Source organism: Panthera leo, chromosome A2 (assembly GCF_018350215.1).
Source record: "Panthera leo isolate Ple1 chromosome A2, P.leo_Ple1_pat1.1, whole genome shotgun sequence".
Lineage (NCBI taxonomy): Eukaryota > Metazoa > Chordata > Mammalia > Carnivora > Felidae > Panthera > Panthera leo.
Genome location: NC_056680.1, coordinates 92,992,758 through 93,014,459, shown reverse-complemented (window position 1 = coordinate 93,014,459; position 21,702 = coordinate 92,992,758). Strand labels below are relative to the sequence as shown.

The 21,702-nt window shown below is 36.5% G+C and overlaps 1 protein-coding gene across 1 annotated transcript; it reads right to left on the bottom strand.

The window, feature by feature from the left end:
* Positions 1 to 936: 936 nt before the first annotated feature.
* Positions 937 to 11,101, bottom strand: CLDN12 (claudin 12). The gene is made up of 3 exons (XM_042917458.1): positions 10,814 to 11,101; positions 9,409 to 9,498; positions 937 to 3,429 (listed from the first exon to the last, which is right to left on the bottom strand). Exon 3 carries the CDS (start codon positions 3,394 to 3,396, stop codon positions 2,662 to 2,664), a length of 735 nt encoding a protein of 244 aa, XP_042773392.1. The 5' UTR covers positions 3,397 to 3,429; positions 9,409 to 9,498; positions 10,814 to 11,101; the 3' UTR covers positions 937 to 2,661.
* Between the last annotated feature and the right edge of the window lie 10,601 nt (positions 11,102 to 21,702).

The window sequence follows — 21,702 nt, the reverse complement described above, 5'->3', positions numbered from 1 at the left end:
ATATATTTGAGAAACATTTCTCAAAACATTTTCCCTTAAAGCATTGAGGAAAAGGAAACAAAAACTTGTAAAAATACATCTTTTAATAAACATCAAGAAATACAGTGCAGTTTCACTGAGGTTTTACATTGCAGTTTACAACAAACATTATCTATTATAGTGTATAATTACAAGTAAACTGAAGAGTGGTTCTTTTTTTTCCTCCCATGGCTGGATAAACCAAATCTGGTGCATCATATCACATTTAAGGTTGTTTTCCAAGCTGGATTATGTAAAAGGCCCTTAACATTAATAACTTGTAACAACAACAAAAAAGCATATCCCCCATCACAATGATAGCTTGATGAGTACTCAAAAACTACTAAAAAGAAATGTAAATACTTGCTTTCCTTTGATGGCTTTGAAGAATAGGTATTGATAGCAATTCTAAAATATTAAAGACAATAAGGGAAACAGCTGTTTCTTTTGCCTAGTATATCCATAATAAATACTAATTTGAGTCTACAGATTATGAAAAGACTGCAAAAAATGCTTACAGGAAAAGCTGCACATTTATATTTATGATCGCACGGACTAAAACATGTCTAGTGTATTAATGGTTGAATCTGCTTTTCTTTAACATTGTTTATATAAAGAATAGGAAGATGGTAGAATTCTTGACACTTCTGGACAAATTTAGTGAGAGAGGGGACTGATATTAATTAGCACAGGAGTAAATTAATATTAATCTCAAAATTCTACTTGCCATTGTTTTGGAGTAATCAAGATTCAGCTACATCTGGGAAGAGTAAAAAGGAATGGAACTGAAGGTAATCAGAAGCTATAACTAAAAAAACCATAGTTTTGCATGCTTTATACTGATGGCATTTAAAAAGTTTACAACTGGATTTATTTGCTATATACATAAACTAGTGTTGTAATTGCGGGGGGGGGGGGGGGTAGGGGGGTGGGGAAGAACCACTTACATCCACAGAAGTACCAGAATCATATCCAGATTTGCAAAGAGGCATAATAACCACCTGTTTACCATGCAACTAGCTGTTTGTGAAATATGTAATGGTTAATAAAACAAAATCCTTATGAACATAGTACTAATGTGTAGCAAATTATACCAATTAAGTCAGCAGCTCAAATTCATAAGGGTAAAGACCCAATTTCCCTGAATTTCTAAGCATTCATCTTGGTGTTAACATGATTGTACCTAAATATTACCCCTTTAGAGGAAGGATTTTAAATACTCCTTCCTCTTCAATACATCATCATACTCTCAGAGGTGAGAAGGAAACAATTTAATTTCTCTACCACTTTTGTCCATTCTCATGAATCCGACAGTGTCATTACAGTGTCTAGGCTAAGGTAGGTGCTCTAAAAGATCCAATGAACTGAATTTCTAAGTTCCAGAATATTGCTGGTATTGTACAATAAGCCTGTCTGCTAGAAAGCCACGTCGCTGGTTGAAATATATTCCTGGATCAATGACTAAGAAATTAAGACCAGCTGCCAATAAAGTCAGACTGTTCCCTGTTGTTTAACAGTTTGATTTTCTTTATTATATTAAAATTTCTTAGTGGATGGGACCTAATCTCATACTTTTCATGTATTCTGTATAGCACTAAAGTGTTGAGCAAAGATATACACTCAAGGAAATAATCAGTGACAAGGGCAGGAACTGAATCAAGAGGGAATGTGGTCATGGTGAAGCCATAACTTACTTCACTCATCATTCAAAAGGCAGTCACCAGAGTGAATCTCTGATATTGTCGCCGAAGAACAGATGCTTGTACCCTACCACTGTCTAAAAGAGAACCAACCACTTGGGCCTCTTTCTTTCTTTCTCTTTGTCACTAAGATTATACAGGTGCATGAGTATTACTTGGTGGATGGTATCTGAAAAAAAATAAGGCTTTTCTGCCTCAGAGAGGAAGCACCAATCCATCACATGGCCCCATTTTAACTCTAATAATACAATTTACAGAATAATTAACTTTTAAAATTATGTTAAATGTTATCTACTATTAGTTATTTAAAATGTTAGGCTTATTCTCTCTGCCATCACTTAAAATGCATTTTACTTTTAAACACTGCCATGAGGTAGAAGATAAGGAACTCACAAAAGAAAGTAATCTTCAAAATACCAAACTCTATTCAATACAATTAGCCCCGAGAGAAAAGTAAGAAAAGTTACAGCCTTAAGCTGGTAGACTGACTACTGTTAAAACATTACCCTTACCTGAAAGAAATTTCTTATATTTGAAATTGCCCTTCTTCCCAGTTTAAGGTATTATGGGAAAAGGACAATACACATTCTGAAATACTCATAAAGATCATGTACAACAGCCTCTCTTAGCCATCATTTTTTTACTTTACCATGTTGTTCTAAATCACCTCAACTGAGACACAGGTCCTTTCCACTTGAATAACTGATTAGATATCAACATAGAGGTTAAAAATCCTTCTAGCATAAGAAGCAAGATAAAAGGAATGATTCACATTTGAAATAATGTACTTTTCATAAAACTAGCAGCACTTCATTCTACCAGGACATACAAATTTGGCTTCATTGGTCAGAAACAAAGAAAAATGTATATAGGTCTAAAACAGCTCCTTGTACAAGGGAAATGTGAGGCTACAAGTTTTCTCTGAGAACTACCTACTTCCCCATTAGGTGGTATGTGAAACTACTGGAATGTCAATTTCGATGGCAGAGAGGCGAGAGCGTGCTGAATAGGGCTGTGAGTAAGTATGCATACTGGGAGGATGGGAATACAGCGGTTGCCAGAAAGGAGAAGGCAAAGATTTGCATGCACAGTACCAAATAAACAGTAGAAGGGAAGTCATAAACAGGCCCCCAGCACTAGCCATAGTAACATACACTGCGTAGTCAAATGTAAAGACTGGCTCAAATTTCTTGTTCAGATGAATGTTATAAAAGATGACCCAGATGGATGGGGAGAGGCTCACAGTACCTGCCAGGAAGAACAGCAGCCCAGCCACCAGATGGCAGCCTGCACTATTGACCAGACACTTGGCCAGTTTGATGTTGGGCACTGAGGACCTGAAGGCCGTGTTACACATTCCAATCAGGCAGAGCAGCAGGGCACCCATTGCAATCAGGATGCTGAGAGGCAGGGCAAACTGGAGGACCCGCAAGTCCAGCTGGTCAACTGATGAGTACCAAGTAGTGTCATACATCAGGCAGTCACTGCTCCCATCATATCGGGCACACTTCACCCACAGGCCAGTGTAAACAGTCAGATTCTTCTCATTTCTGTTGAATGTGATCAGTCGTAATTTCCTCCAGTTGGGAAGCAGAGTCCCCGCAAAGAGGCCTGCTACCGAGGCGATTCCACACAGGAAGGAGAGGACTGTGGCTGCATGGACATCCCGACAGCCCATGGCAGGCAGGCTTGTGCAGTACTGTCAGTCAGACTAGGGGTGACACACAAGAGGACAAATCATGAGGGGACAATAGGAGAGCAGAGCAGGAAGGGTGGTGCTGATTGGCAGCACAACTAGTGATGTCAATGCAAAGAGGGAAATTCTGTCCCTGTTTCCTATGTATAATATGAATGTATATAAACACATATGCATGTGACCTCAGAGCACAGGTACACTCACATATGCTTAGTTACCACTGCCTAGGTCATGTAGCAGCTGAAGTTGTTGAACATGAGTACTTTTCTTCAAATATGAGTATTTTCAAGAAATATTGGGGTTTCAATAAATATTGAACATGAGTATTTTTCTGCAAATCAGAAGAACCATCAAAATAATTTCAAATTCTCTTAACATCACATCTTAAAGTCTCTCAGTTGTCACTAATCATTCATTCAACGTACATATATCAAGTACTTTAATGTGTCCGGCCTTTAAATATACTGGGTTGGAGGACTCATAACTGTCAACTATAAAAAAACACAAACTCAGCCTCCAATGCTCATGAAATGTAAAATGAAACTAGCATGTGGCTGAGGTGAAGACAGCTCATAAAAGACAAAGATGTAGGGAAAGAAGCATTACAAGACAGCAGATTGGCTAAGGAGGGACTCTGAGCCAGACTGCTAGCATTCTAATCCCCACTTCCTCATTTACTAACCAAGTGACCTTGGGTCACCTTGGGTCAGCTACAGAACTTCTCTGTAATTCATTTTCCTCATCTGTAAAATGGAAAAATAATAGTACCTACCTCGCAGAGTTCTTTTAAGTATTCAGTGAGTTAATATAATGTCCAGTACTTAAAACATGTCTGGCATGTTGGTAAGAGCAATTCAAGTGTTAACTACTTCTTAGCACTCAGTGACCAGCTCAGTGCCTGGCACACGGAGCAGTTTAAAGAATGTTTGCTGAATAAATGTTAAATAAGAAAAAGCAACATCTAACATCTCATTCCTATATACTAGCCACAGTGATAATTACAAAATCTAAACGAACTCCTCTCCAGTGAGTTAGCCAAATGAAAAGAAGAGAACAAAGACCCCTGAAATTAGTCTGCTCAACTACTTCCTGGCCGACTCAAGCTGACTTGCATGCTTTTCAGGTTATTACAGTAGTGGTTACTGGTTATTATACAATTAGTGCTCATATAAGATGAATGCAAAGATTCTTGAAGTAATGAGAACCTATATATCTCTACCAATGCTATTGTAAGAAAAGGAAAAAAAAAAAAAAAAAAGTAGCCAGGCCTTTCTCTCATTCCAAATTAAAAGGCTGTGTGTGTTCTTGGGGCGCCTGGGTGGCTCAGTCAGTTAAGCATCCGACTTCAGCTCAGGTCATGATCTTACAGTTCGTGGGTTCAAGCCCTGCATCAGGCTCTGTGCTGACAGCTTGGAGCCTGTGGCCTGCTTCTGATTCTCTCTCTGCCCCTCCCCTGCTCACTCTCTGTCTCTCTCTCTCAAAAATAAATAAACATAAAAACAAAAAAATTTAAATAAATAAATAAGTAAATAAATAAATAAATAAAAGGCTGTGTTCTTTCTCTGTATATGACAAAGTACAAGAACCAGTATCTTATTCAGCTTTAAGAGTCTGAAACTCACTTTCCAAACCACTCAAATGTATTTTCTCTGCCTTCTATCATACCCCCAATGAGGCAACACAACAGACTAATAAGGCAGCACATTTACTTCTTTTAGTCAGATAATGATGAAGGGGCATCTTCATCATACATACTGTATGTATGTGCTCAGAGTACCCATCATCCTTTGCAGAGTCAAATATTATCTGCTGCGATGGTGGAGTAGCATTCCCAGGAGTTCAGGGGCCAGAAAGAAGATCAAAATGCTAAACTGGGTTAGCACTTGATCAAATGTGTTTGAATGGGAAGGCATAATGTTCTTTAGGAAACAACATATTTGCATATTAATATAATCACATAAACTAGGAATAACTTTACTAGCAGAAAACATATAGGTATGTATACATACCTATATAACTGTACAATATAAAATCAAAGTGTAAGCACAAGTGAATCATTTTTCAAAGTCTTCAAGCTAAACATAATTAGTTCTGAGTTTCTCCATTAATATTAGTTTACTACTTGTTTATTATGTTGCCTTCTGTCAAGATTACCAGAAGTAGAAATTGTTTATGAATATGTTACAGATGAAAAAAAACAAAGGAATTATAGCCTGAATTTATATTTTTCTTTCAAATTGGGGGAAAAACTGTCTTGCTTAATTTTAGCAACCAACCACCTTGTTCCAGCAATGGAAACTGTGGTGCAGGTTTGAGGATGTTTATACTGGAAAAGGCTACTAATGATGTCATGCTCCAAATTTCAGCTTCTTGTTGATTTTCGTTCATTTACCTGTCTGTCTCCCCCATATGCTGTTACCAACTTGCACAGTACCTGGCACATAAGTCATTCTGGCAATACTGGAATAAATAAGTACTGGGCACTATTAGGCTACTGGTAATGTAGAACTGGACAAGGAAGTAGTTATTATAAGTAATAATTCATTCAATGAATTGATTTATTCAACTCAGTATTTAGCACAAGCAAAATACCCTAGACTGACACTGAGGCCACTAAGATCTGGACCTTGCTCCAATGTGTTAACAATCAGACTGAGAGAAAGAATATGCTGCTTTATGAGAACTCAAAATGCTAACAATCAATTATATGATTACCACCTATCAACTGATATTGTTAGATATTAAGCAAAGTGAACCAGTAAGGTACCTGTTCATAAAAATGTATCATCCAGGGTTAGAAAAAGACTGAGCAATGAAAGAGAATGATGATTTGATTAAAGTTGTGAAGACTCAAGAAAAAAGGTTCCTTCTGTTTCTCTCAAAGCCTCAAAACTCCTTTAGGCAATGCGTTCAGCATCCTAACCCAATCACAAATTCCCTCTTGCTTTCAGAGATAGGGGTCAAAAACTTGGAGTATCAATATAATTGAGATTTCTTCAATCAAGCTGTCTTGTACCACTAATTCCTACAATACAAAGGGAGTAAGAAACAAGATCAGAATGAATGACTTTAATACTAATAAATAAATTTTTGTAGTTCTTAGACTATAGACTATCAAATGACACTAATGAACAGAGGTGGGTCAATATTTACTTTGGGATCAAGTGTGTTAATATTTATACTGCATCAAATCAACACACATGTTATATCAGTCCCCTGAACTTGCTTTTACTGAAGCATTCTTAGCTCAGACCCCAGAGATTGAGTAGAAGTCCTAATTTACACAGCCAACAAGAAATGCAATGGCATTTTTCACATGGGAAATACTATTAACCTCAATTCTTTAGCTAATTTCAACCTCAGTGCTGGAATTAATGTCCTTGCTCTTTGTAACTTTCTTTGGTTGCTTTACTTTTTATGACCTGTTCTTAACTTCACATATGCATGATTTGATGTCATATATCTCACTAGAGGGATGACGTAACATTTAATAGGGATAGTTAGGAAAAGGAATGTTTAATGATTTAAAACTGAAAATAATGCTCTCAGGTTAGGATTTGTTCATATTAAGAGGGTGAAAGATCTCTACTCCTGTGCTATGCCAATTAATTCTTAATCCAAAATAAACACAAATCTGATTATTTCACTTTTTTTTAAGATTTTAAGTAATCTCTACACTCAACATGAAGCTCAAATGCATAACCTTGAGATTAAGAGTTGCATGCTCCACCGACAGAGCCAGCCAGATGCCCCTTGCTACATTTCTTACATTCAATGGCTTCCTATTTCCCTCAGAATACAGTTCTAAGTTTCAAAACTTCCCCATGTTTTCCAAAGTTTCAAATCCCACCATCTGGTTCCTGCCAAATTCTCAATATCCTTATTGTATCAGCTTCCCATCTAACATGCTACAGACTATGTAGCCATACTGCTTTTAACTCTTCAAATTTTGCACATTTATTTATTTATTTATTTTTGAAAGAAAGACAGAGTGTGAGTGGGGGAGGAGCAGAGAGAGAGGGGGACACAGATTCTGAAGCAGGCTCCAGGCTCTGAGCAGTCAGCACAGAGCCCAACATGGGGCTCGAACTCACGAACCGTGAGATCATGACCTGAGCTGAAGTCGGACACTTACTGACTGAGCCCCAAATTTTGCACTTTTAAATTTGGCTAAAGGCGTTAGTTCATGCTATTTTTCCTTCTAGGACTTTCTTAATTTCATTCTATTCTTTGCTTACCTAACAGGTATTCATCTTTCTAATTTCCAAGGAGGCTGGCCCAAACCTGTTTTCTCTTCCCCTATCCCTAACCTCCCCACCGGCCCTGGTTATATGATCTGAAAGCACCTTTGTACTTTTTCTTTGGTAGCAGTGATTATGCTTATAATTCCTCATTCAACATTTATCTTTCCTACCAGACTGAATTCCAGGAGGACAGAGAGCCTTCTCTTTTATTCTGTCCCACACTGGTACACAGAAGACACTCAATTATTTGTTAAAGAAATAAACAAATAAATGTAAGGTCCACATGGGTATAGTCATGATCCAGGGAGAAGGTCACAAATTTGCTCTGTTATCAGTTTCTTTCATTCACTCACTCACTTACTCATTCATTCATTCATTCATACCCTGTGTTTTGAAGTCTCCAAGTTGCTTCTAGACCATGCTTCCGCTTTCCACTCTTACGTGACCAGTCTCTCCTATTTTTTTAAAACAAAGTTCATTTTCTTGCCCTAAAAACTTCCCAAGATAAACGAGGCCATTCCCAAGTATTTACATAGAGACTATTCTTCTAGAAATAAATATCTAAGCTTGGCAACACTAGTTAACTTCCATAGTGGTCAATGGATCAATCAATTATGACAGTGTTGAACCTGGTGTTTTCTACTTAATAGGTATGTTACTAGTGGATATACTCCTTTATTAAGAGTGGTTAATATATCAAATGAATGTTCATCAAAGCAAAACTATTTTTAAAGCAAAACTATTTTATTTGTATTTAGGTTTGCTTTCTAAAAGAGCAATGGAGAAAAAAAAAAGATAAACACCTTTTTGTCACATGAAAATCCCTTATTAGGGACTGCAGAAAGTATGTAAGGTTAAAAACACACTAACAAATCTAAGTAGCACTCCTGAACACCAGCTAGGTCAAATATACAGGTGTCTGGGCTTTTTGTTTCCATCTAAGAGGCAACCTGGTATTACAGTCCCAGCAACCAAAGACCCAAATGCCAGTCACAACCTGGGCAAGTCATCTATGTCCTCTGAACTCAAATATCTCACCTATAAAATGCCATCCAAGGTAACTGTAAGACCATGAACAGTAAAACCCTTTGTAAAACAGACTATGGTCAGAAATTTAAGTTTATAATGATTACTAGTAGGGTTATTTATTTTCCTGAGCTAGGTACACACTTTTCTTCCAGATCTTAGCAAACAATCACACATGGTTACAGCCATAAAACAATAATAACAGAGCATTCTCTTTAGAGTAGTTACTGAGCACATCAAATGAAGTCTCTGTTTCAAAACAAGCACTTCACATTTGTCATCTATCTGTTCCATGGTGACTTTCAAAGAAGTAGATGGATAAAATTTGGTACGCAGTTAAAGGTGATCAAATGTATCATTTCAAATAAAAATATTTTCAAAAAGATATCTATGGTTTTGAATAGTGTTCAAAGAAGTCTAAGGCAGGAATAATGGCTAACAGCTTTAGGAATTCACAGACCCATCACTATGTAATTTTTTTCAGGGATAATCCCAGGAATAGCTATATGAGAACACATGTGTAACAGCAGCTACATTAATTCTTGATGGTAACACTAGCAGTCCCTTCTACCAGTAATTTGAGTTATTTTAGAAACTGTAGGTCAATCATTGCACTCACAAGGGAGATCTATCTTATAACTTTATTTTGCTGAACAAGAGAAAAACATGACATCTCATATATGGTGGAAAAAGGAAAAGGAGTAAAATCAAAGAATGTACTTACTCTTTGAAGTACTTGACAGCTCTAAAACAACTTTAATCAACTTAGAAGAAATATATGCACATCTGAATAGACAGTAGAGATGATCTGGGCCTAAAGAAATAGGGAAAATGTCCCAAATTAACATGATACTTCTTTAAATTATGTGTGTATAGGTATACACACACACATATAACGTACACACACATATATATAACGGATTTCTTAGATCCTTCTGATGATTACGAATACGGAGAGCCAAGGAAACACTGTGCAGTTAGTTGTCTTGAAAGTAAAAGAAATTTGTTTCTTTTGTACCTTTTAAAAGAATACTGATAACAAAACTAGGCTGAACAAAAGTTGATCTGCATTGTGCATCCTACACTTTGCAACTAATTTACAATTCCACCAATGGCTCTACCTGCCATTTAAGTATGTTACCATAGATCTATTTTAAGCATCAACAACTTCCTTTTCAAACTATTTATCACAATAGGTAGGATGAGGATACAAACTTGTAAAAGCTTCAGAACTTCCTGGATTAAGGCATTTATCACTAGCCCTATTATTATTATATAGAATGTTGTCCTCAACAGTCTGCACAGAAGAGATTTCAATCAAATTGTAATTTTTCTTTTCTAAATGTATGTTTCTTGAGTTAGTATCATAGAATTCCTCACTCCAAATTAAGGTAAGTTGATTTACAATTAAAGACACACACTAGGATCCCTCACTTTTCATTTTAAGTGGGGTCACCAAATCTGGCCTTCCTCTAACGTGGTGACGAGCCCCCTCCAAGGCGTTATTACACACAACTTGGGCTTCAGAGTAAACCAAGCTTCCAGAAAAACCCGCACTCCTTCTCCTTTCCTTCAAGCCCTGTCCTTAGAAGCATCAGAGCTAGCAGACAGAAAGAAAGAAAAAGAAAGGGGAAAAAAAGCTCTCCTGGTTAGAGCCAATGGAAAGAGACCGCAACAGTGACTGTGAACAAGCCCATCCCTGGAACACTGAGTGGGTCTGAACCAAGAGCAGGTCATCATTACACAACCAGCTGGTGATTCAAAAATAGCAACTTCCAGCTCCACACCTCACACCCCGCTAGCCAAGCCCAAGCCCTTGGCTGCTGCGGCAAGACACCTCGACATTTCCATATTCCTCTGTACAAAATAATTTTTTAAAGCCTTATAAAATACCTCCTCACTCAATTTTCACGTCCACAGATGTGGTCAACAGTTTTCAGGGTCCCTGATTCTCTTCGACTTAGCTATTTCACACAAAATCCTCCACTATTTATGCAAAGGACCCAGATTCTTGACGTCCACAGATGTGGTCAACAGTTTTCGGGGTTCCTGATTCCCTTCCACTTAGCTATTTTACACAAAATCCTCCACTATTTATGCAAAAGACCCGGATTCTTGACCACACCTACCTGTTTCTCACATCCAAGACATTTCACTCGCCGACACTGAGGAGCTTCTTAGAGCGTCTCCCTCGCGGCGTCCCAGGAAGTGCGTCCCCAGCGAGCCGCACCGGAGGCTTCTGGGAGCTTAGTCAAGTTCTCCCGAGACCCTAATCAGGAATGCCCTGAATGACTGAGAGACTACAATTCCCAGAAACCACGGGGACGCCGGCCGCAGGCAACATCCTGCGACCACCTCTCGCCGATCTCCCCAACCTCCAGCCACCTTATTCCTCTTGCACCTTCAGTTCCGTCCAGGTTTCAGTTACAGGTGCTTAAAAAAAAAAAAAAAAAAAAAAAAGTTAAACGAAACAGAAGTAAAAATACTTTTGAGTTGGGTGCTTAAGTAAATATTTACTACTAAATGTGATCTCCCCTTAAGATTTGTTAGCAAAAATCCTTACATACTTTTTTTCATAAAACATTTATAGAGTCACAAAAAGGAAAACAGCTCAAATTGATTTGGAATATTTTCAAAGATAGAGAATTTGAATGGTACAATGAACACCCATACACTTACGCTCTAGATTCAACAATTATCAACATTTGCCACATTTATCTTCTCTCCACTTATATGTATGTGATCACTATGATGATAGGCATCGTGACAGTTCAGCATCCTTTGTTTTAAAATTTTAAAAACATATTTAGCTGCTTTGTTTTATATGGGGTTTTGCTACATATTAGTTGGGTTGCCTTGGGCAAGTTACTTCCCTCTGAGGTTATCTGTAATGAGGATAAGATTACCTGCATCATAAAATTGTCTTGAAAATTAAAGGGACTTAATACAGGCAAAGCGCTGAGCACATAACTGGCTATTAGATATTTGAACTAACTCTACTCTTCTGCACAATTTCAACATCCTGTCCCTTTCTTTGTGGCTTCTCCTAAATATGAATTACTGCATTCGTGAATATCTGAATTAAAATAAAGGTTTCAGAAGTCTTGTATTGGACAGATCTGATTTCTTTTTCATATATAAAGGATGTTGAAGTGTCATGATGCCTACTAATTTCAAATGATCACACACACAAATAGAAATAAAGTAAATGTGGCAAATGTTAGTAATTGTTGAATCTAGAGAGAGGAAGCATATGGGTGTTAATTTACCATTCCAATTCTCTGTATCTTTAAACATTTTCAAATAAAAAGTTTGAAAAAAGCATCATAGTTTTAAACAAAAGTAAAGAATGGCATCCATCCCTATCCCACTCTGCCCCTGTACTTAACTTGGGCAAGTTAAGTAACCTCCTTGTGGCTCGGGATCTTATCTAAAAATAATGGTAAGGATTGAATGAGTTACTATACATAGAGAAGTTTACAACAGTGTCTGACACTGGTTTTTGTTGTTGTTGTTGTTGTTTTTAACCATTTTCCATTTTGTGTTGCTCGAGGGAATTTTGTTAGTGATGGAAAAGGGTGAAAGTCTACTATCCACTATTACTACCTTCCCAACTGCCATACTGCTTCAGAGATGGATAGAGCTATCTAAGACCAGAAGCAATCTAATCCTAAAACTAGACCTAGAAATGTAATTATGAGAAAGAATATTCGACCTCAGTGATGGATGATGGCAATATGACACAGCATAACTCACTTCTTTGCTCTGAACTTCAGCTCTTTCATCTAAAAAACTGAATTGAATCCCATAACTGTATACAAAATCATTTTATAATTTATTTCCTCATCACTAATGAATACTACATGGTTAGCAGACGTTAGCTGGGATGAATATGTAATTGATTATAATAAAAAAGTAACAGCACCAAAAGGAAGGGATGACAACACTATTTTTAAACTAATTGATAAGTTCATGTCTATGGTTAACCTGGCCTTTGGTATAGCAAAGATGGAACAAAATGCATATGCACACACCTTGGTGGGACTAGAATATTGGAACATCATTCTCAGAAGTACTCTAGGAAAGACTTTATATCAGCAGTTAAGAATCCTGGCTTTCGATTCTTTTCTCAAACGAGACTCCTTCCCCCCCAATCATGGAGACTTTTCAAGGAGTAAGTCAAATCCTTAAAAAAATTCACTGCAATCTCTCGCCACCAAAATTCTACAAAGGTCTGCTTACTGTATTAGTTTCCTATTGTTGCTGTAACAAATTACCACAAAATTCAGTGTCTTAAAATTACACAAATTTATTATCTTACAGTTCTGAAGGTCAGAAACCTGACACAGATCTCACTGGGTTAAACTAAAGGTGTTGGTAGGGCTGCATTCTTTTCTGAAAGCTTCCCCTTGTCTTCTCAGCTTCCTGAGGACACCTGCATTCTTTGGCTTATGGCCCCCTTCCATTTTCAAACTCAGCAATGGCTAGTTGAGTCTCTCAACATCCGAATCACATCACTCAGACATTCTTCTGTAACCCTCTGTCATCTTTTAAGAACTCTTATGATTACATTTGATCTATTTGCACCACCCAGGATAATTTACTCTATGGTCATCAGATGAGCAAACTTAATTCTCCCTTGCCACATAACAGCATATTCACAGCATATTCTTGAGATGAGGATGAGGACATCTTTAGGGGACCATTATTCTGCCTGTCACAGTCACTAATAACTCCTTTCCGTTGCATCCAAGGGTCTCTTTTGGGTTCCGAATTGTCTTCCACCTCCTTCAGGTCCACATTGCACAGTTCTGACTGCCTCTCCCCCCCGCACCCACCCCGAACTCTGCTTTCTCACTTTTGGAAACATCAACATTTCTACCCTACTGATTTACCTGATTTGTTCCCTTTCCACCTGTTGCTTTCATGTTCTCCTCCCCATTCCCCAATTATCAAAAGTCTCTGTCCTTGGGGCCCTCTCTATCAATAAATACTTCTTCAAAGGGTAACCTGAAATCCCCAAATCCATATGTCTGGCCAAGACTTTTCATAACTTTAGGACTATTTCTAATTACCAGCTCATATTGTTAACTGCCATTAACTTTAATTTCAGCATTCTCCAAATATAAGTTAATAATTATACTCCTTATGGCTTCCAACATTCCTTATTTTGTCAGCGGTTTCCCTTTATTTCTTATCTGTTTTTGAAATCTTCATACTTTTTAGTTAAATTAGGGACCACATCTTAATTCTTCCTTTGGAATATCCATTTGCTCTTTTTTCACTACAAAGAATTGTCACAATCCTATTTAAGCCCTTGTCTCCTCATATTAAGATATGTGCAACAATTTCCTTATGTATATATTGCCAACTTAAAAATAATAGAGAACATTGAATATTTCTTACATTCCAAACACGTTTTCCATGAATCATCTAGTTTAATCACAGTAACTCCACATTAATGACAAATAAACTGAGATGCAGAGAGGTTAAATAATATGCTCAAAATTAATAAGTAGTTTGTGGTAGGTATTCCCAAAAGATAGCTGTTACCATTCAGAACTTTCCAGATCAGGGCAGTCTCCTTATTTTGGATTTGTGTCTAAAACTGTACTTTTTTGAAATGCCCGTTGAAGCTATTCTGAACTTGGAATGGCTTTCAACTATCCTCTTTTCCCACTCAAATCCTGCTTTCACCCTTATCTGAGTAATTTTATCTTCTCTAGATTATACACGTCAATTCCAAATTGGGAAGCAACTAGCACATATTGTTCCCTTTTTATGTTTTAGTCATAGCTCACCATAGTATTTCCATGACTAAAACTCAACAAATACAGGTTAATTTAAAAATTTCCCTATATACTATGTTTTAGAGGAGTCACATAAAAAATACTATTAATTGGGAAGTTGGGAAATGTAGAGAGAAAAGTAGGAAAGTATTATGGGTAGAACATATTCCTCAAAAGTTCCAATGTTGGGAGTCCTAACTCTTTCAACATACCTCAGGATGAGACAGGGTCTTTACAGAGGTAATGAAGTTAAAAAGAGGTCATTATGGTGAGCCGTATTCAATCATGATTTGTTTCCTTATAAAATGGAAAAATTTGGAGACAACCACACACACACACACACACACACACACACACACAATGCCATGTAGATGATGGCAGAAATTGGGTTGTTGCTTCTATAAGCCAAGGAACACGGAAGTTGACTAGCAAACCACTAGAAGCTAGGCAGGTAACACAAAAGAGATTCTCTCCCAACAGATCTCAGAAAGAACCACCTTGATCTCCAATTTTTAGTTTCCAGAATTGTGGCACAATATATTTCTGTTAAGTCCTTCAGTTTATGGTACTTTGTTACAGTATCCTTAGCAAACGAATACAGGAAATAAGGGAAGAACGTTCTGGATAATCAAGCAGTGAGCTGTCATTTTAAAAATGGTTAGAACTTTGTAATCTACTATAAAAGAGGTAGGATGAACGCCCATGTTTTTAGTCTTAATAAAGTTACTGGTGAATAGGGGAGGGAAGGAAATTGAACAAAAGAATTGGTTTAAAGTGGCATAACTGAAGGAGTCTTTGTGTAATTGAATTCAGGTGCTAAGTCTTTGTCATTTACCATGCCCAGAACCCCCTCCTTTCATCACCACTGTTTTTAACCCAGTTTTTACAGATAAACCTGTATAAACTTTTGATGAACGTGTTACAAATTTGGCAGTATGGCATTAGTGGTTCTTTAAAGCAGGTGACTTTTTCTGGTTTCTATTTTTATAGGAAAGGCCATGTGTACACATTACATTGTTCTTATAATTTCTGTTGACCTCGAAGTAGTACCAGTCATGGAAAGATTTGTTTTTGAAACTGGGGCTTATTACAGAGTACTCTTCTTTTGCCTCATTAGGATTTGGTTGACCAGAGACTTTTATTTACTGTCATCTAATGATGTTCCAAATCCATTCAAAGCCATAAGCTTTTACTCAGCACCTGCTCTTGAAGTACCATTTTCAACCTCCCTCAATTTGTAGCAAACCATATACAATAAAACTGAAGGAATATTTTAGCTTTATAATTATATCCTTTTTCTTATTATAAGAGAATTACACCATGGTCTTCTTAAAGCCTTTTATATTGGAATAATAACAGTAATAATGTTTGATAACAAATAAGAAAATGAAGCCACTGGTGAGAAGATATTGGCAATTTCAGAAAAATATATTGAAATATGTGCCATGAACAAAGGAAGCTTTTGTCCTTCATTTTCGACTTTCAATGCATTTGGAGTTTATAAAATAAATAGAAAAGAAAAACCAACTTTGCCACATATTGCTCCAAAATTAGTTATAATATAAACCATATAGGCTGATCTTCAAATTTTAAGTATTTCAGATGACAAGGACATGATTCAAATAATAGCTACGCTTCACATAGCCTAGTATCTGGGCAACCCAATGAATTTAATTTCTATTACAAATACATTAACTACTAACTAAGCAACAGTCATATAATGAGAAACAGAATAAGTACAAAATTTAGAACTGCCTAAAATTAATGATTAGTGATGGCTAGAAATGGTAGTGGATATTGTCCCTGACTTTTTCATTCTTTTGATAGCCAAGTGAGGTAATAACCCCACCTGTTACTCCTGAATACTCACAGGGAAATACTACAACTTTCCAACATATATGCTTTTCTCTCTCCTATTCTCATTTCTTTTACCTACCTGACTTTGCTTTTCCTTCAGCTGGCTTGTGACACCCAACTTAAGGCTAGAGAGACTCCTGATACTTTCCCTCTATTTGCCAAGCTCCAATCACAGAACAAAACAAAATGCTACCCTTAAGTAGCTGTTTAAAAAAATAAAATTTTCATTATTGTTTAACTTTGCAGTAAATATTACAGCATGTTGTCTGCCAACATTTATTAACTATGTTTATTTAAATGACTTAATTACAAGGTATAAACTCTTGTAAGGCAAAGACTTTTTTTAAATTATAAAATACATTAGTCTCTCAAAAAGGTTAAAAACCCCCCAAACTCTCATGTACCCACCACCAAACTTAATAAATGACCCAAAGGCAATATAGTGTAGTGTTTAAAAGAGACAATATATGTGAAAATCTCAGCACAGTGTCCAGCATATGGAAACATTACTGTGTTAGATATTATGAATACCAGCACAGATCATGTACTCAAACACAATTTCTGGATTTGTTTCACTTGTCTATTCCATAAGGAGACAGATTTAAACTGAATCTGATACTCAAGGGCTTAAAAATATACATTAAATTCATTTCACAATTTGGTCTTCAAACAAAATGTTACCATGTTTTTGAAATAAGATGTCCTCTGTGCAAGGTTTACAATTTAGACTACTGCTTTCACTGCTGCTTTGAAACATTTTTTTTTTAAATAGTATTCTGTATGCTTCATTTTTTAATAGCTGTTATCTATAGATTTAAAGTAATCTCAATGCCCAATGTGAGGCTTGAACTCACGACCCTGAGATCAAGAGTTGCATGCTCCACTGACAGAACAGCCAGACACCTGAAACATTATTTTAAATGTAACTAAATGATATTACAAATTTCTAGAGAATCTACCTTTATTAAGTTTTTTTTTTTTTATCTGAACTTTGCAAACCCTGTGAAACTACTTGGAAAATACTCCATGTATTTATGTACATTTTTGGAAAGAAAAAAAAATCTTTAGCTTTCATTAACTTTCTCAAAGAAATCTCTGTACTCCCTCCTCCCAAAGCAAATGAATACTGAGCAAAGATATGTAACTTTACAATAAAACTAACTAGATAAAAGCTTAAATAACTTTGACCTGAATTTTCCCATTATGACTTTTTTCACAATTATATACATGTTTACCACTTAAAAGAAAACATTAATTTTCCATAAAGTTCATGTTGGTATGATAATAATATGGATATATATTGCAAAAATAATGTTATAGGTTTCTGGAATATTCTTGTTCACAGGTGACATCTTCAAAGCACAGATCCAACTTCACAGTATGATCTGCTTAATACTTGACAGTGCTGATGCTACAAACTTGTAATTCATGACGGTAAATGAATCTGACACAAGCTCTTTAAGAACTACTGGGACGTGGTAAAAATTTACTATACATAGCACATTGATAGTCTGGCTATTCAGTAATATAAAAATTAAGTCTTCCAGGGGCGCCTGGGTAGCTTATTTGGTTAAATGTCTGACTTAAGCTCAGGTCATGTTCTTACAGTTTGTGAGTTCGAGCCCCTGGTTGGGCCCTATGTGGACAGCTCAGAGCCTGGAGCCTGCTTCAGATTCTGTGTCTCCCTCGCTCTTTCTGCCCCTCCCCCACTCATGCTCTGTCTCTGTCTTCTCTCTCTAAAACTAAAAAAAAAAATAAATAAATCTTCCAAAAAGTATATATATTTTGAAAGGTAAAAATGACAAAAAATCTTAAGGACAAAATAAATGGCATCTGAGATGTTAGTGTATTTATTTCAAGATAAATCTTTACTTTTTAAAATGTATGTTTGATAAAATAAAAAGGGATCCAGATTTTCTCCTTCTGTTTAGAATAAAAATTAACCATCAACTTTTCAGTAACTAGAAGATACAAATAATGGAACATTATAGTGAGTTACATAACACAGTGCTTCAGTTAGTTGTGGAGTAGTAACCTTGGCATTGCTGACAGAGCAAATAAGAGATAGTTCCTCTTAATCCTCAGCACACATCTACTATCCTTTGCCACAGCAGAAAATAAGATTATGGTGTCAGAACTTCAGAAATTTACCTGATGAAACTGTCCTCAGATTACTACTTGTTTATATTTAGGAAATAATAAGAGTAAAATAGAAAAATGACACTAAAGTTATAAATGTAAAACATGCCCATATGAAAGAAACATGGTCCTAACGATCAGTACAGATGTTCAACTTCTGCATGTTCTCCTCACTCTTAATTCTTTGTTGTAAAGTGGAACCAGACTATTCTAATTTCCCAGTTTCTGCTACTGAATGTAAGTAAGATCCATAGGGAAGCAGATCCGGTCTGCTTTCTTCAACCCTATACACACTGTGCCTTGCATAGTGCCTAACATAGCAGAAACAATAAATACCTGTGCCATGAAGAAAAAAGAAATAAAAAAGAAAGCCAGTGATCTGGGGCTTAGAATGAGAGGTGGGAGTGGGGAACAAAAAGTAGAACAAATAAAAGTGAATAATGCTTGTAAAAACTCAGTGTCATATCAGAAGAAATTTAAGTAGAATATTGACATATTTATTTAATACTTATTGCTATATGTAAAGGCTTCACTAAGCCTTAAATTCCAAAATAATTTGTAATAATTTAAAAGCGGCTTTGAAGAATATTTTTTTTTGCACTTTGGGTTATAATATTTATGTATGTATGTATGTATGTATGTATGTATTTAATTTTAAATTTATTCTTTTTAATTTACATCCAAGTTAGTTAGCATATAGTGCAACAATGATTTCAGGAGTAGATTCCCTTAATGCCCCTTACCCATTTGGCCCATCTCCCTTCCCTCCACCCCTCCAGTAACCCTATGTTTGTTCTCTATATTTAAGAGTCTTTTATGTTTTGTCTCCCTCCCTGTTTTCATATTGTTTCCCTTCCCTTATGTTCATCTGTTTTGTATCTTGAAGTCCTCATATGAGGGAAGTCATATTTGTCTTTTTCTAATTTCACTTAGCATAATACCCTCTAGTTCCATCCACATAGTTGCAAATGGCAAGATTTCATTCTTTTTGATTGCCGAGTAATACCACATCTTCTTTATCCATTTATCCATCAATGGACATTTGGGCTCTTTCTATACTTTGGCTATTGTTGATAGTACTGCTATAAACAATGGGGTGCATGTGCCCTTTGAAACAGCATACCTGTATCCCTTGGATAAATGCCTAGTAGTGTAATTGCTGGGTCGTAGGGTAGTTCTATTTTTAATTTTTTGAGGAATCTCCATCCTTTTTTCCAGAGTGGCTGCACCAGTTTGCATTCCCACCAGCCGTGCAAAAGAGATCCTCTTTCTCCACATCTTTGCCAACATCTGTTGCTGCCTGAGTTGTTAATGTTAGCCATTGCGACGGGTGTGAAGTGGTATCTCATTGTGGTTCTGATTTGTATTTCCCTGATGATTAGTGACGTGGAGCATTTTTTCATGTCATTTGGCCATGTGTGTATCTTCCTTGGAGAAGTGTCCATTCATGTCTTTTGCCCATTTCTTCACTGGATTGTTTTTTGGGTGTTGAGTTGGTAAGTTCTTTATAGATTTTGGATACTAACCCTTTATCTGATGTGTCATTTGCAAATATCTTCTCCCATTCTGTCGGTTGCCTTTTAGTTTTGCTGATTGTTTCCTTTGCTGTATAGCTTTTTATTTTGATGAAGTCCCAATAGTTCATTTTGCTTTTGTTCCCCTTGCCTCCAGAGACATGCTAAGAAGTTGCTGCAGGGGTGCCTGGGTGGCTCAGTTGGTTAAGCGTCCAATTTCGGCTCAGGTCATGATCTATTGGTTTGTGAGTTCGAGCGCCACATCGGGCTCTGTGCTGACAGTTCAGAGCCTGGAACCTGCTTCAGATTCTATGTCTCCCTCTCTCTCTGCCCCTCCCCTGCTCATGCTCTGTCAATAAATAAACGTTAAAAAAAAAATTTAAAAAGAAATGGGGCACCTGGGTGGCTCAGTTGGTTAAGTATCCGACTTTGGCTCAGTTCATGATTTTGCAGTTCATGAGTTCAAGCCCCACGTCGGGCTCTGTGCTGGCGGCTGGGAGCCTGGAGCCTGCTTCGGATTCTGTGTGTCCCTTTCTCTCTGCCCCTCCCCTGCTCATGCTCTGTCTCTCAAAAATAAATGATGAAAAAAAAATTTAAGAAGCTGCTGCGGCCAAAGTCAAAGAGGTTTTGCCTGCTTTCTCTTCAAGCATTTTAATGGCTCCCTGTTTTACATTTAGGTATTCCATCCATTTTGAGTTTATTTTTGTGTATGGTGCAAGAAATTGGTCCCAGTTCATTTTTCTGCATGTCGCTGTCCAGTTTTCCCAGCACTACCTGCTGAAGAGACTGTCTTTATTCCATTGGATATTCTTTCCTGCTTTGTCAAAGATGAGTTGGCCATACGTTTGTGGGTCTATTTCTGGGTTCTCTATTCTGTTCCATTGATCTGAGTGTTTGTTTTATGTTAGTACCATACTGTCTTGATGATTACAGCTTAGTAAATACAGCTTGAAGTCCATGAAGAATAATTTTTGAAAGCTAATTAACTTGCCACTGTATACACTGTATGTTAGCCAATTTGACAATAAGTTATGTTTTAAAAAAAGCTAATTAACTTGCTACTATTTAAAAAAAAACCTTAGGTTTACATAATGAACTCATTTGGGTAAAAAGATAAATGAATAAAAAATTCTGCCAGAATATAAGAAACTATTAACAGTGGTTTTCTCTGGGAAGGACCGGATGGCCGTACACAGAAAGATGGGAACTTTTCTTTTTCCCTTTATATGCTTTGCACTGTTTAAATTTTGTTTTTTTTTTTACAATGAATATATATATATATATATAATAAAACTAATTAAGATATATATGCTTTGCACTGTTCAAATTTTTTTTACAATGAACATATATATTATAATGAAACTAATTAAGAAAAAATATCCAATTTGAATTTTTGAAACTACAACAGAAATTTAGAAATTTTAATCTCTTTAGAATATATTGATGATTGATAATACTGTTTAAAGTTTACACTTCTTATTACTTCTCTTTACTAAAATATGAGAATAGACAACAAAACAGATATGGGCACAACAAAATGAGATACACCAGTCTGATCCAAAGCAGGAAAAAATACTTACACTTAAGAAACAAAAGTGTCTAAAGGGTGAAATTACAAACATCTACCTGCTAGTTTCTGTTAAACATTATCAGTGATCTTCACTACAACTGAACGTAAGTTGAAATTTAGGGTTCTGAGGTATTCCAATTAAACGAACT

Excerpts from the sequence above, each read along its gene's own strand:
- CLDN12 (XM_042917458.1), bottom strand. The coding sequence starts at position 3,396 with ATGGGCTGTCGGGATGTCCATGCAGCCACAGTCCTCTCCTTCCTGTGT.